Here is a 13,631-nt window from a genome sequence, read left to right on the forward strand (position 1 = left end):
ACCATATTCATACCTACCACGCTCCAAGGGGTGGTGCTCACACATCTCAAGTTTAAGACAAAATAAGACTGACGATTTTTGATAGGCCATTTTTTTTATTGAGTTTGGATCACGTCTCCCATGGTGCGCGTCACGCACTACGCAAACAAAATACAGAGGATCGCTTTAGTAAATGCACACTGGTTATTAAGCAATGCTACTTTTTTTTTTTTTTGGCAAAGTGCTGTATTTTGTCGGTTTTCAGCTTGTGTTAAGCTATTAAAGGTAAGAGCCAGACATTCTTCCGTATCAAAAGGTCTGCTACAAATAGAGAAGTGGCTCTAGAAAGAAGCTGCCATAGATGCATAGACTGATGTACAGTATCGACCCTAAGTGAAATGTCCCTTTTGAATCTTCAAGTTTGCTGTGTAAAGTTACACCGAGAAGGCACAGTTTAAAATGCAAAATCTGTCCATTGACCAATACATATGAAAATACCATTTCTGAAGGATTCATGAATATCAATCAGTATGAGACAGTGCAAGGCCTCCACTTTTACAAGAAAAAAACACACATTTTAATACAGTTCAAAAACCATATAAAAAGCCACACAGCTCACTATTAAAACAGAAAACCATAACAAATCTAATTGCCCAATAGCTCCAGGCATAAAATGGGGCTAGACCAACATAAATATTCAAAACAAATTAACAAAAAGCAATTGATGCAGTACTATCTCACACAATAATATGGTTTCCAATATTACAAATCGAAAAGCACAGCTTTGTGCAACAAAACAGTTTATATCCTGAAAGATATAGGCGTTCATCACCAGAAAGTTATCTAGTAATGTAGTATAAAAAAAGATCAGTTTCTCCCAACTCTAGGAGCAGTCTGAAGTTGCATTTACTTGCCTGCTAAGAACAAACCAAGGCTCTCATTTTAATGCCTGGGAGCCTTTGTACTCTCAACTCCATCTCCCCACTGAGATTCAAAGGATTACTTACTCCTTCCAACACAGGGAGGTGGAGACGCCATCTTCCTTCATTTAACTTTAGGAAAATTAAAGCTGAAGGAAAGTAGTTACTTACGCATCAAGAGAAACAACGCAAGAAAGCACAGAATTTTCCTGAGCTAGAAAGCTGTCGGGGAGAAGGAAGTTTAAGTTGGACAAAGAGTTGGAGTGATAAAAGGTAGATAATCTGAGACAAGTAGAAGTATTTATGCCAGTGTACAGATGTGAGACTGGTGAAACTACAGCTACTTGCAGGTAAACCAGAATATTTGGACCACAGAAGAATTCCTGTATGGACACAGGTACAGGCTGCTGTGAATAGTAACAAAACCCCTACCTGAGGCTCACGATGTGACCAATTTTGTTCTTTCACAGTCCATGTGAACTCCGTGTGTCTAAAAATCTAGCATATCCAGGAAAGCACCACTTGCTCTTACACATTTAACTGTTTGTCAACATCCCTTTGCAACAATCGGAACTAAACTCAGGGAAGCAGCAAAACTGCAGTGAAACAGATTATAAGATGAAACAGATCCTAGGTGCTGTTCTCCATACCCTAGGTATGTTCCACAGCAATTCCAGTTGCACTCCATGCAACACCAACACTAAATTGGGGCTAACTCAGGTTGTTGGGCTTCTGCAGAACTGCAGCATTTGGCTGGACTGAAAATAAAGAAAATAAAGCAACGCAGGCCTGGAATAATTCACATTTTTGACCTCGCCCAATTTCCAGAGACCCCCCACATGACTCCTTATACTAGCTTTTGTATAAGGACTACTGGAAGACATGACTGCAACGTTAACACTTTAATGCCCTAGGCACTAAACACAGGGAAAAACAGTTGAGCACTGACAGAAAGGAGATAAATTTACATATTTCCCCCTTTTCTGCTTCTTCACCTCCAAAGCCATTTAACCTACTTCCTAGATATATCTATCAGGGTTCAGTGTGCCACATACACTCTGCTAACAGGTAAAGTTTAAGTGCCTGCCTCCTTCCAGAATTCTCAAGTATTTGCTGGTTTTGAATGGCTTTTCTTCCCTGTTGGTCTACAGAATTCATGTCCAGTCCTCCTCTGCCCAGCTGAAGGGAAGAGAAAGCACTGCTGATGTGTCTCAATTCATACAGTTATCTCTGTGATTAGTTAAGGCTTTCAGCACTCTTTTCTCCCTTCCACACCGCCCTTCATTTCCACTCACAATTAAAAACTCAGACTTCATTGGAGAGGGGGACTAGAGAAAGTTAGTTAGGAAAACTTCTAAAAAAAAAAAAACACCAACAAACTTTCAGCTATTTTTGAGCAACTCTCAACCCGTAAACAAGAAAAAAATCTAACAGCAAATAGCAGCTCAGAAATAGCTGAGCATCAGCCTGACTTCTTTAAAAAGCAGTCATCTACCAACAGGATTAGAACAAGAACAGTTGTTCCACCATCTTTCTCTGTAACTAGACAGATTAAAGGGAATGGGTTAGGGTTTGGAAAAATATGTCTGTCTTAGAAGACAAGAAGAGTTAGAGAAAGGGGAGAAGAGAACTCAAACTGTACCAGGTAAAACAGTTCAGCTCTCTGGGTTACGCACCTGCACTTAACCCATAGGTCCACTTTTCCTTTCACTCCACTGTGAGGTACTACATCTGCAAAACCAGTGCCACGTCACACTGCAGGAACATCGAGGGGACATTTAGCCCATTTCTGACACCCACATCACGTACCCAACGCAACGCCAACTCCTCTCAAACACAGACAGGTACTAGGCAATTTGGATGAGATGTCCTTCTTGTAACAGTTCAGCATTGCTATGTAAAAATCCACGGGCAGCTACGGTACTTCCTTGTTAGAAGGTGATCACAGATGCTGAATACAGACAGATACACAAGCTGTCAAGTATTTGTCATTAAAGCATATGGCTAACCTCAGATTCTCTAACTCCGCTTTGATTAATGCAAAGATGCAACTGATTTTCCATCTCAGTTAAGTCTCCTCCACTTAGGTGGCCCTCAGAGGCCACCTAAGACCCCATCGGCGTACAAAACAGCCCAGCCTGTCGTGCTGCTGGGCTTCCAGGACACTGACATTAAACACCGTGTAGAACTTGCAGCGAGATGTCTGGAGAGGTGTCGTTTGGTACGCACACAGCTCTAGCTATGATTGTGTCTGAGGGAACGATAATCAGCTTCGGATTGACCACACTTACCTACGCGCGAGAACAGGAGCGACCTAAGAACCAATTAGAGCACAGATTAAAAACCCCCGAGAGCCGTCAGTAATTGAACTGACGCTGGCAAGGCTGGTGAACAAAGAGTCCGTTGTGCTTGAGCTGCCGAGAGTGGCAATCCCTGGTGAGGTTTTGGCGGCGGAGGCCGTTCCTGCTGAGATAGTGTCTTTCGCCGTGCTCCTTTATCCAGTGGGTAGGACGAAAGCTCTTGGATTTTTCCAGAAAGGCTGAACGAGTAGCGAGAGCCGCGACGTAGCAGTGAACACGCTGTCCCGTTTCATTTTGGGCCTCCAGTCTGAGAACACAAGGAAATTCAGATGGTCACCGAGTTAGCATTGAAAAGAGGCAAACTGTACAGGGCGTGAGAACTTCAGCATCGGGCAGGTCAAGCAGGGGCACCCTCATTCTACTGAGAAACGATTTGGACCGAGTTTAGGCCAAGTCAATTCAGGAAAAAAAAAAATATCACATTGGTAAGTAGGGTGTAGTGCTGCCAACTCACTTTTTCTGCAGAGGGAACACAATAGCCTCGAGCTATTATGCTATTGTGCCTTTCCTTCCCTGCCCCACCTCCCCAACCCCGAGATGCAGCAGGGATCAGAGGCACAAGGCTGCATGCGTCACTGATCCAGCTTTAGAAGACTTAGATTTATCCACGGGGCTAAGTTTGGTTTAAAAAAAATCACCTTGAACATCATTTGTTCGGTCTGAAAACAAAAGCACACGGATGGAAGCGTACAGCTGGGTCACTGGCCGCATGAGTAAACCCAACCAATGTTCATGCACGAGAGTGGGAGAGAGACCAGTGGTGGCACACGCTGGGAGCAGCTCAGAAGGGTCGTTCTCCAGCCAGCCCTCTTGATTTCACGAGCAGGGAGGCAGCAGTTTTGGCAAGCCCTCACTCCCATCATGCACTAGTGAGGAACAGAACAACAGCCTATGCAAGCGGGGACTGACTGAGAGAGGACTGCCCTACTTCCCAGAACAACCACTGGATTTCCTAAAAACTTCCCAATGTGCAGTTTTAGAAGTGAAAAAGCAAACCCCAAGTCTGAGTGGCACCAGCACTACTCGCCTTCCCCCTTCCTGCCCAGCAAGGTGTCTGCAGGGCCAGGACCTTGCTCAGGCACAAGCAAAGTACCTGTTGGGAAATCTTACTCCTCTGTGAAGCCCATTAACCCTGGGGAGGGTTAATTGCCCCTCTTGTCCCAGATCTGTGAGCTCCTGGAGAGCCTGCAGCCAGTCTGGGCTGCCATGCCCATGGTACACCCCCTCAGCCTTGCCCTTGCAGGGGATCAGCACAGACATGAGCTCTGCCTCTCCCCACTCCACGTGGAAGGGATGTGCTGTCGGTGTGGTACCTCACCCTGCCCCTCCACTCTAATTTTCACCTTTTGAGTGTAAAAATCCACTTGATCTACTTGCTTTTTGGCTCTCTGGGTACAGGTGCACTCAAGCCTACAGACTCCAGAAGAGTCACATATGGCACGCTCATTCTCTCTTCTTCCCTCAACAGATTTATCCTAAACACTTGAAATATGAAGCAAGGAACAAGTGAAGGGCATCGGCTGCTAACATAAAGCGTTGTGGTTTACTATGGAAAAACATGACCAGCTTAAAGAACAGAGGGAAATTTATGCACCATCCTTTTGCTTTGAAAGAAATTTGGAAGGAGCAAACGGAGATTTCCTCCACAAAAAGGGGAAAGACCAACTTAAAATTCTTGCTGAGGATGGTTTTCATTTCACACACCCCTCATGCTTTACAAACCAGTGCTGGAAGAGTAATAAAAAGTGGAAAAATGAAAAAAATGAGACTGGGATAGCAAATGTGTGAATTATCCAGGAGGCCGTGCACTCCTGTACCTTACTGGTTGCTCGTGGTAGTCTGGCACTAGTGGGCCCCAGGCTTTGGAAGTGGGCTGACAACCTCCTATCCTCACAGATCTCATTTTAGAGAGGTTGTGGCTAAAGCCAGCCTGCTGCTACACACACTCTGCTGTGTCCCCAGCCTCTGTTTTGCCAGAAAGCTAAGCATCCTGCTAGTTGCTCTATGCAGCCAGGCCTCGTAAGAAACACGTTTGGATCCAGACCCCGCAACAATTAAACTGATTTTTCTGCCCTTAGCATTTTGGCTTGTTAAAGCAGATGGAGTTAGGCTCGATCAATTCACATTATTTGGCACAAAGGTTAGTCCTAAAAATGAGTATTGTTTCGGCATACAAGGCTCTAGACGAAGCAATGTTGCTAGCAGGCTGATCAAACAAGAAGCACTGTCCCAAAACAGGAGTACTTACTGTGCCAGCGTGCCTTAAGCAGCTTTTCTTGGCCCTACAATGTTAAATGGCCAACCATTACATCACTGGGGACTGCAGAACAGTTTGAGACTCATTGCATCAGCAGTGTCATTGATTTTCCCCGTTTGTGATTTAGACTTTAACCTGCTCCCAGTTCTGCCACCCAAAATAGTTACATTTTCCACACAAGCCCAGGTCATCTAAATAAAGCAGCAACTGAGAAGTCAGAGAGAAGAAACTTAGCAATACGCCAGCTGAGGATCTCAGCTTTAGCTCCTCAATGCATTAAACTAGCTTAACACAATACAAGATACTGATATAAATTCTTTGGGAGAAGCATCTCTCGTTCACAAGTCACCAGAGAAGTCCGTATCCGACTTCAGGTGTTCCTATCCCCTGGAGATTAACAGTTTAGATAAACTGGCCTACTGCCCTTCACCAGGCCATGCCTGACTCCCTGTGCTTACCTCCGATTCCCTCAGATCTTCATTTTTAAAGAGGTGCTGTGTGCACATCGCCTCCTACCAAGGTAAGCTCAGCCCTTGATGCTTTACACCACAAACCGCCCTCCCCAAGTAACTACAGCAACCCAGGATTACAGATACCAGGGCTGTGCTTCATTACACAGCAGCGTGCACCATTTCAAAGTCACTTCGTTCTTCAAACTGAGAGCTTGAAGCGTGGAAAGGGGCTGATTGGAAAAGTCAGTGGGTATCTACCTATAGCAGCTTGATCACTGCACTCACTGTTTTCCTCTACAAAGCTCACTAGACTACAATTTTTTTAATTATTGCTGCTACAGGTGTCAGGAAGAGTCAGTCTTTATTAGCCAGGACTCACAAACCATCCCATTATTTCTAATTAGGGGAACACAGGCAAATGAGGAGCCACGGTGGCACAGATACACTGTATTTGTACACATGCTGTATTATATAGATGTCTGTATTGTGTAGATGGATGCACTGGCCATTTAGCACCAAGGAAGCAGTGCACCAAGCACTACAGCAGCAATTCCACGTGGCCAGATCTTTAGGATCCAAAGCTAAAACAGCGCAGCTCCTGCTAGAAGTTTACAGTGCAATTTTTTCCACCTTGTGGGGAGTAAATCTACGAGCATCAATTTAATTTTGTTCCACAAGGTGTGCGTGGGAGATTTAATCTCTTGCCCTAATCCATCACTAGGTTAGAAAAACAAAAGGACTTTCCTGCCAGGATTGTTAAAGTAATATTTTTCACCTCAAGGTGACTGAAGAGGTACTGACTAATGAAAAATACCCATAGCTTCGAGGGGTCTGAATGCTTTTAAGTGTATAATACCAGCTACAGTTAACTGCCAGACCTGGAGCATGTCCTGAGGGAACAACTGGGCTCCATAAACATGCACCACAGTGCCAAAACAGCATCCCCAAATCCTTCACAGCCCTATCATCCCCTCCCATTTTGCTAGGCAGGCAGCTCTGCCCGCCCTGCTCTGCTTGTGCAGGATTCATGCTTTATTCACTCACTCCAGGATAAGCTGGAAAATTCAGTATTAAGTGTCTACAATGATTAAGTAGAAACCAGATCTTTTTGCGACGAGGCGAGACGTACCTGGGGCTACCCGGGCTGTGGAACTCCTCGTCCCCGCAGCCGGGCTCGCTGAGGCTGTGGCAGGCGTCGTGGACGGCGTAGACGGACATGCTGGGGTGCTCGATGAGGAGGTTCTCCATGGGACTGGTCTCCACCTTGATGGCCGTGAGCCCGCCGGCGGTGAAGCAGGGCGGAGGGGTGATGAACCAGCTCTCCTCCATGGGGCACGACTCGAAGTGGATGAAGCAGGACTCGCTGGCCTCCGGCAGGTGCTCCAAGGGGGGCGGTAAGCAGGGGAAGACGGGCGAGCTGCCGGCGGCCGGCGCTTCAGCGAGGTCCCCTTCCTCCACGGAGCAGTTGGTGCAGGTGTCTGCTGCAGGGGAGGAAGCCAGGGACATTGGCAAGGGCAGGACACAGCCAGCAAGGTCAAACCAAGCCAGAAACAGGATAGAGGAAGGCAGAAGCAGAAATACACCCCTGTCAGCATGTACACAAAATTTGCTTTACGAGCAAGGGGAGGGGAAAAGGGAGTTCCCTGACGATCCAGGCTAGACACCAGACACGTAAAACAACTGTTATCAGCAGAGCAGTGCAATTGTGTAATAAGTCAAATAGGGTTTATCAGCACGAGTGGCTCTGCTGAAGCCTGTGTCAGGTCTAGAGCCCTGACATCACTCTTCTCATCCGTTTACATAACCTGTTTTGGTGCCTTTGCTCAGAAGACACCTTCTGTTTGCTCAGAAGACCTACATTTCTATCTACATTCCTTTTTCTTAGCCTAAAATCCTGCTAAGTGACTGGTTTCTTCACATGGAAAGGTGACAAGTACAGACCATCTTACCTATGAAGTCAACCAGAATCCACTCATCATCTTCCTTCTCACTGAACTCTGGCTCTTGGCTGGACAGGCTGTCGATGTCTCCCATGAACATGTTATTTAACCTCTGGAACATCACTAAGGCAGGAACAAGGCTTTGGCTGGTGGATCTTTACGCCCCAGAAGCAAGGCACAGCTCACACCACGCTAGCAGAGCGGCATCGACTGGAGATTAAAGTGCATGGATGCTTTATCAGCTTCGGCACGGGACGTTCAGAGTCATGGCTGGTAAACACTGCGAGAAAACAAACAGAAACAGGCTGTTAATGACCAAGCAGCAATAACACCCTCAGGGAAACGAATGCAAACCCTCCGCTCGGTGCTGCCGGAGGTGTCTGTGAGGGTTTCTCCCCGCAGCGAGAGGCACTGGGGCAGCCTGGGTGCCTGCTGGGCGAGGACAGCCTTCCTCCCAGGTCCTCCTCCCCGCACAGAGCCCTGCCCAGCCGCCAACCCCTCCTTCTGCCGGGTGAGGAGGGAGCTTTTGTGCTGCTGCCCAGCGCCCCGCCGGCCTCCCCGGGGGCAGGGAGGGGGATACGGGGTGGGGGGGGGGACCCCCGGTGCCTCAGACAGCACCCAAGGGTGCTTAGCGGCACCGTTACAATACAACTTACCTTAAAACTGTTCATTATTTGAGCTCCCGCAGCCCGTCAGGGCTCTCACAGCTCAACACCGCTCCGATAACACAGCGGACTGTGTTATTTATTATTAACTGAGGTAAATTAATTACCCACACACACACCACCTCCTGGGGGGGGGGGGGGGGGGTTGATAGGGAGGGACCCCAACCCCCGCCCCAAACAACGACCCCACAAACGAGGGGTGCACAGCGGACCCGGAAAGGCTCCGGGAAGCCAAAATAAGGCAGAAAAAGTAAAACTAAATAATAATAAAATAAAAAATAAATAAACAACAGCGGAGGCAGCGCCAGCAGCCCCGCCGCCGCCAGGCGGCTCCCACCACCCCTCCCTTACACATACACACACCCCGGCGGCTCCAGCTCCGTGCCGGCAGCGAGGCACCGGGCTGGGAACCCCAAATCCGAGAGCCCTGACCCCAAAACCCGGCACCCCCACCCCCACCCCCACCCCCCCGGTGCCCGCCCGGCGCCCACCTGCGCGCTCCCGCTCCCGCCGCTGCCGCTCCCGGCGCCGGGCGCGCGCCGTGCCCGCGCCGCCCTTTGTTGTGGGGTGGGGGGGCGCGAGGCCCCGCCCCCCCGCCCCTCCGCCAATGGGAGGCGCCGCCGCCGCCTGTCGCTAACGCACGTGACGGGGAGGGGGGGAGAAAAGGGGCGGGGCTTCGCGGAGGGGAGGGTGGAGGCTCCGCCCCGCTCCCGGCCCCCCGCGAGGCTGAGGGGAGGGGATGGGGATGGGGATGGGGATGGGGATGGGGGGGGGGGGGAGCCCGCTGAGGGGGTGCCTGAGGTGCCCCCTCACGGGGAGCCCGAGTTAAGCACCAAGCAGATCCCCAGGCGTAAACCCCAGACAAAGATGTGCAAAAAACCTGCCCAAGCTGCCCCTAACGCGCCTCCCCACATCGCCCTGAGCGATTTGTATGAAGAAATTGATCGTGTGCATGCAGCGCGAGCCCAGGAACCCCCAAATCCTTCAGGAACCCCCAAACGCTTCATCTCTCCCCATAAGTGTCTCGCTGGTTTCACTTGGTCTGTAACAGATTCCAAAAGGTTCAAAAGGTTCCAGGCTTCCCCGCCTCACATTTCAGGACGTAAATTTGTTTTGTCCCTGTTGTTTAAAGCACGGGTGGTTTGGACGGGTCCGAGCACAGCCAAGCCCCGTCTCAGCGCTGGTGTCTCTGTACAAAATGTTCTGTCCCGAAAGAGGGCTTTTAGACCTAAACATCAGCCTCGGTTCAAATGGCCACTTCCCTTTCTGCTTCAGCTTTGGTTAGCTCAAAGCTGTCTGCGACGTTGGTGTAAAGATACCGGGTTGATCGTTCCCGTTGTAAGCCACACGTCCATAACGCTGCTTTCCCAAACAGCAAGTTAAGATTTCGAGCAAGGCCAGGCCTTTCCAGATTTTTATGCGAAACAGGTGTCAAGGACCTGTTCCTATATTTCTAGAGCGTGAACTCAGCAAATTCAAGAATCCGCTTTGGCCCTGACTCGGAGCCTTGTAGTTTGGCTGCGCGAGAGCCAAGGAAGCAGAAGTTACTGGATGTGATCCTCCAAAGCAGACTGAACAAGTTGGGCCTTCGGGTTTCTGGGGAAAAACTGTTATCTGCAAGCGTTAGACCCGTGATCCTTCTCAGAAAAAGAGTCCTGGGTTAGACAGGGGAGAATACTTTTTTCCTTAGAAGCTGTCAGCAAGCAAATCCTTCTTCTCCTATTGTTAGAGAGCAAAACCAGGCACGATGCTGTCTCCGCATTTTTGTTGGCAGGGAGCCACTGTAAATCATAGCCAGATTAAAAAATAGTGGTGAGCTTTAGCCATGCTTCCAGCCATCTTTCTTGACTCAGCCAAAATAAAAACCCTTTCAGAAGGCTGGTCCGAATACCTCTGGGCTTATTTTTTTGTGGTGCCTTCAGTGACGGTGTCACCTTAGCCCTGAGGCACTCGTCAGTCATTTTCCATTGGGACTGGCTGCCCTCTTTCATATTTGTGCACACCTCCTGCCTAAGACCATCAAGGAGAGCCGTCCTGTCATCCGAAGGAGAAAACACCCAGGGATTTTTCACTTTGGCATGAACTTGGGTTTATTACGTTTATGAAATTCCTAATACATCAGTGTTTGACGGGTTATTAACGTGGTTATTAACCCTTCAATTTTCTGTTCTTTATTTCAGTGGTCATCTTACGATGATGTGCATCCCACGGTCGGCGTACAGGCCAGCGTGCTCAACCCGTGCTGGGGAAAGCTACTGCAGCTTCATGTCAGTAAGGAGTTGTTCCCTGCCTACTACAAGTTGAGCTCAGGGAGAACTTACCTTGGTGCCGTGATTTATTTTCCTGCGCTGGATTTATCTTCGTAAGGATTAATGCACAGTGAAGGGATAAGTAGGTCTCTTTGTTGGTAGCATATCTGTGTTTTAAATCATGTGGGAATGACAGATGGTGATGAAGTAACAGAAGTGTGTGTGCGGAGAGCTTCCTCCTTAAATTGTCAGCTCAGAGCATGTTTTGTTGTGTGGCTAGCCATGCTTAAAGCCCTTTATTGATTTTTTTTTTTTTGCACAGCCACATTATCTGTGGACACACACTGTACACATCTCTGAGGCATTTCTAGCCCGACCAGCGATCCCCTTGTTTCCTTTCGGCTCTCCCACTGATCCGTATGTTTCCTAAAATAGCGAGCGCTATCTTTGTTTTGCTGCGATGAGTTACAAAGGAATTAGCAACATCAGCTTAGCAACCAAGTCATAAAAAATCAGGTCATTTTAAAACGTGCTTGCGTTTCAACCGCAAGCCTCCCCCCAGTTGTAAGTTTCCATTATCTTCGACAGAGCTCTCCGTCTCTGCAGCGCCCGAAGAAGAACCACGCATGTGATTCTGCTCTGGAATCCTTTTCAGCCGTGGATGTTTGTTGCAAATTCCGAGCCCAGCGTTTCTCAACATTACTCAGAGTGGACCCAGGAGATAAAAAATAAAAGACACGGCCTGTGCTGCTTCCAGGCACTGTGTCAGTAACAAAGCCAATCGATACTTCACAATATCCTTAGCCAGCATGTTGAGAACTAATTTCAGCACATTATATATACAAATATATGTGTATCTGTATGTATTTTGTAAATTATATACACAGCGTGTGATGCGTATGTGCTTTACCCAAGGAGGAACCGCCAGGATCCCAGGCACTTACTGACAGGTTCCCTTGCTCGCCTAGGACACGGGTGATGAATGCCAGCGCTCGGTGCCAGCCAAGCTCTGCTGAATGAGTAAATCCCGTGGGAGGTCTTGTCTGTTGTGCTAAGCATTTCATAGAAGCCAGGTGCAAGAGTCATCATTGCACACTGAGTCACTGCCACTGCAAATCTGGTATTACATTCGACTGAAGAGCTTTGTTCAGATCGCATTTTCAAACTGGTTATGCACAACAACAAATTAATGAGGTCTCAGTGTCTGTCAGATTAGTGCTAATGAAGCCTCTAGGCAAGAGACAGATCCTGCCACATGCCCTTCCCAGCTGGAAGAGTCTGCTTTCACAGCGAGGTATGGTTTCCTTGCATCCCAGCCTGGCTCCCCGGATGCCAGCAAGGTTTCCAGCCTTGTCCAGTCACCACGGCAGGAGACCTGTCGCCCCGGGTTTAGTGGCTAACCTGCTGTGCTGCCCTGGGCAGGCTACAGAACTGCCCGAGTTCCTCGTACGTAGGATGTGGTCAGGTAGTCAGGCATGCCACAGCCGTGATGCAAGAGCCTCGTTCGCTCTTAACCCTTTTTATTGTAGGCTGTCGAAGAACTTTTCCAAGAACTGCAGGAGATAAGGTGAAGGCAAACTGCTCCGGGATTATTCTTCCGGGTGGCAGTTTGGCTGGCGTGAAGGCTGAGCCCTGGAGAGAGTTACACATCGGATTCAGTTCTTGTACATGCACACCAAAACGGCACTTCTGGCTGGGAGGGACAGGGACAGAGTGTGACAACGTGACAGTGCTGTTGCCCCCGGTGCCCAAGCCCCCGGTATTCCCGAGGCTCTACCCAAACAGCTGATGTGCTGACATCCACTCATCTCCTCTGTGCCACTACTTCAAACTACACGCTACCTCTTGTACTTTAAAGATGCGTCTTTCGCTCCAACATGGAGAAAGGGCCCAAGTATTAGCAACGTTTTTTTAATAAAAGCAATCCTGGCAGAAGCAGGGCCTGAGAGCGTCTTCCAGGGTTTTTGGAAAAACATCATGGCTGTGGTTGTGACAGAGAGAGGAATGTGTTGGGAGAAAACAGACAGTTCAAGAGAAGAGCTCAGTAAAAGACACTCGAATTGAAAGAACTCTTTTCCTGTGTGTCTGAATTTTTCTAAATATTATCATTGAAACGTCAGGGCTTGAATAATTAAAGTGGTGTAATGAGATGTAATTGCCAGAGCTGCAAGGACAGTAAACATAACTGCGCCATTATCAGGACAGGCTGAGCTTCCAATGGTGCAACAGGTCAAACAGCTGTAATCACACCACTGTACCTGGAACAGGCTAAGCGAAGGGCCACGTGCAGGCTGAACATGAACACACTGTACCTCTGCAACTATAATTAGAGCAAGGCTGAAGGTTTGTAGGTCCCAGGCACAAAGCAGGGTGAGAAAGCTTAAAAAAAAAAAAGGTAGTTGGAAGAAATACGAGTTTAATATTCAAACTGAATGCAATCATTAATGAACCGCGTATCTGGGATTGATGGTGAAAACAAATAAGATGCTATTAGGGAATAAAAAATGCAAGGTTTTAAGTTTGGTCAAGAACAGTCAACTGCCAAAGCACAGATTGAGGAGCAAATGGGTAGGGAGCAGCGCTGCAGAAATGTTCTGGAGGTTTCATACTGTTTCAGAAAAACCCAGCAAACTTCACACTGAGACAAGGCTGTAACACAGAGGCTATAAAGTACCTGAAGTGACTCTTCCAGTTTTCTTATATTGGCAAAACTTAGCTGGAGCTTCGAGAGTCTGGCTTGGGGCACCAAGCTCAGGAGAGATAAAACAGTAATCAGGCTAGAGGGGAGAGCCACGAGTACGATGGGAGT

General features: G+C 48.2%; 1 protein-coding gene across 1 annotated transcript; it reads right to left on the reverse strand.

The window, feature by feature from the left end:
- Positions 1-75: 75 nt before the first annotated feature.
- Positions 76-9,154, reverse strand: TP53INP1 (tumor protein p53 inducible nuclear protein 1). The gene is made up of 4 exons (XM_084511264.1): positions 9,065-9,154; positions 7,918-8,188; positions 7,098-7,449; positions 76-3,506 (listed from the first exon to the last, which is right to left on the reverse strand). The coding sequence occupies exons 2-4, from the start codon at positions 8,027-8,029 to the stop codon at positions 3,257-3,259; spliced, it is 714 nt and encodes a 237-aa protein (XP_084367390.1). The 5' UTR covers positions 8,030-8,188; positions 9,065-9,154; the 3' UTR covers positions 76-3,256.
- Between the last annotated feature and the right edge of the window lie 4,477 nt (positions 9,155-13,631).

Source organism: Aythya ferina, assembly GCF_964211825.1.
Source record: "Aythya ferina genome assembly, chromosome: 2".
Lineage (NCBI taxonomy): Eukaryota > Metazoa > Chordata > Aves > Anseriformes > Anatidae > Aythya > Aythya ferina.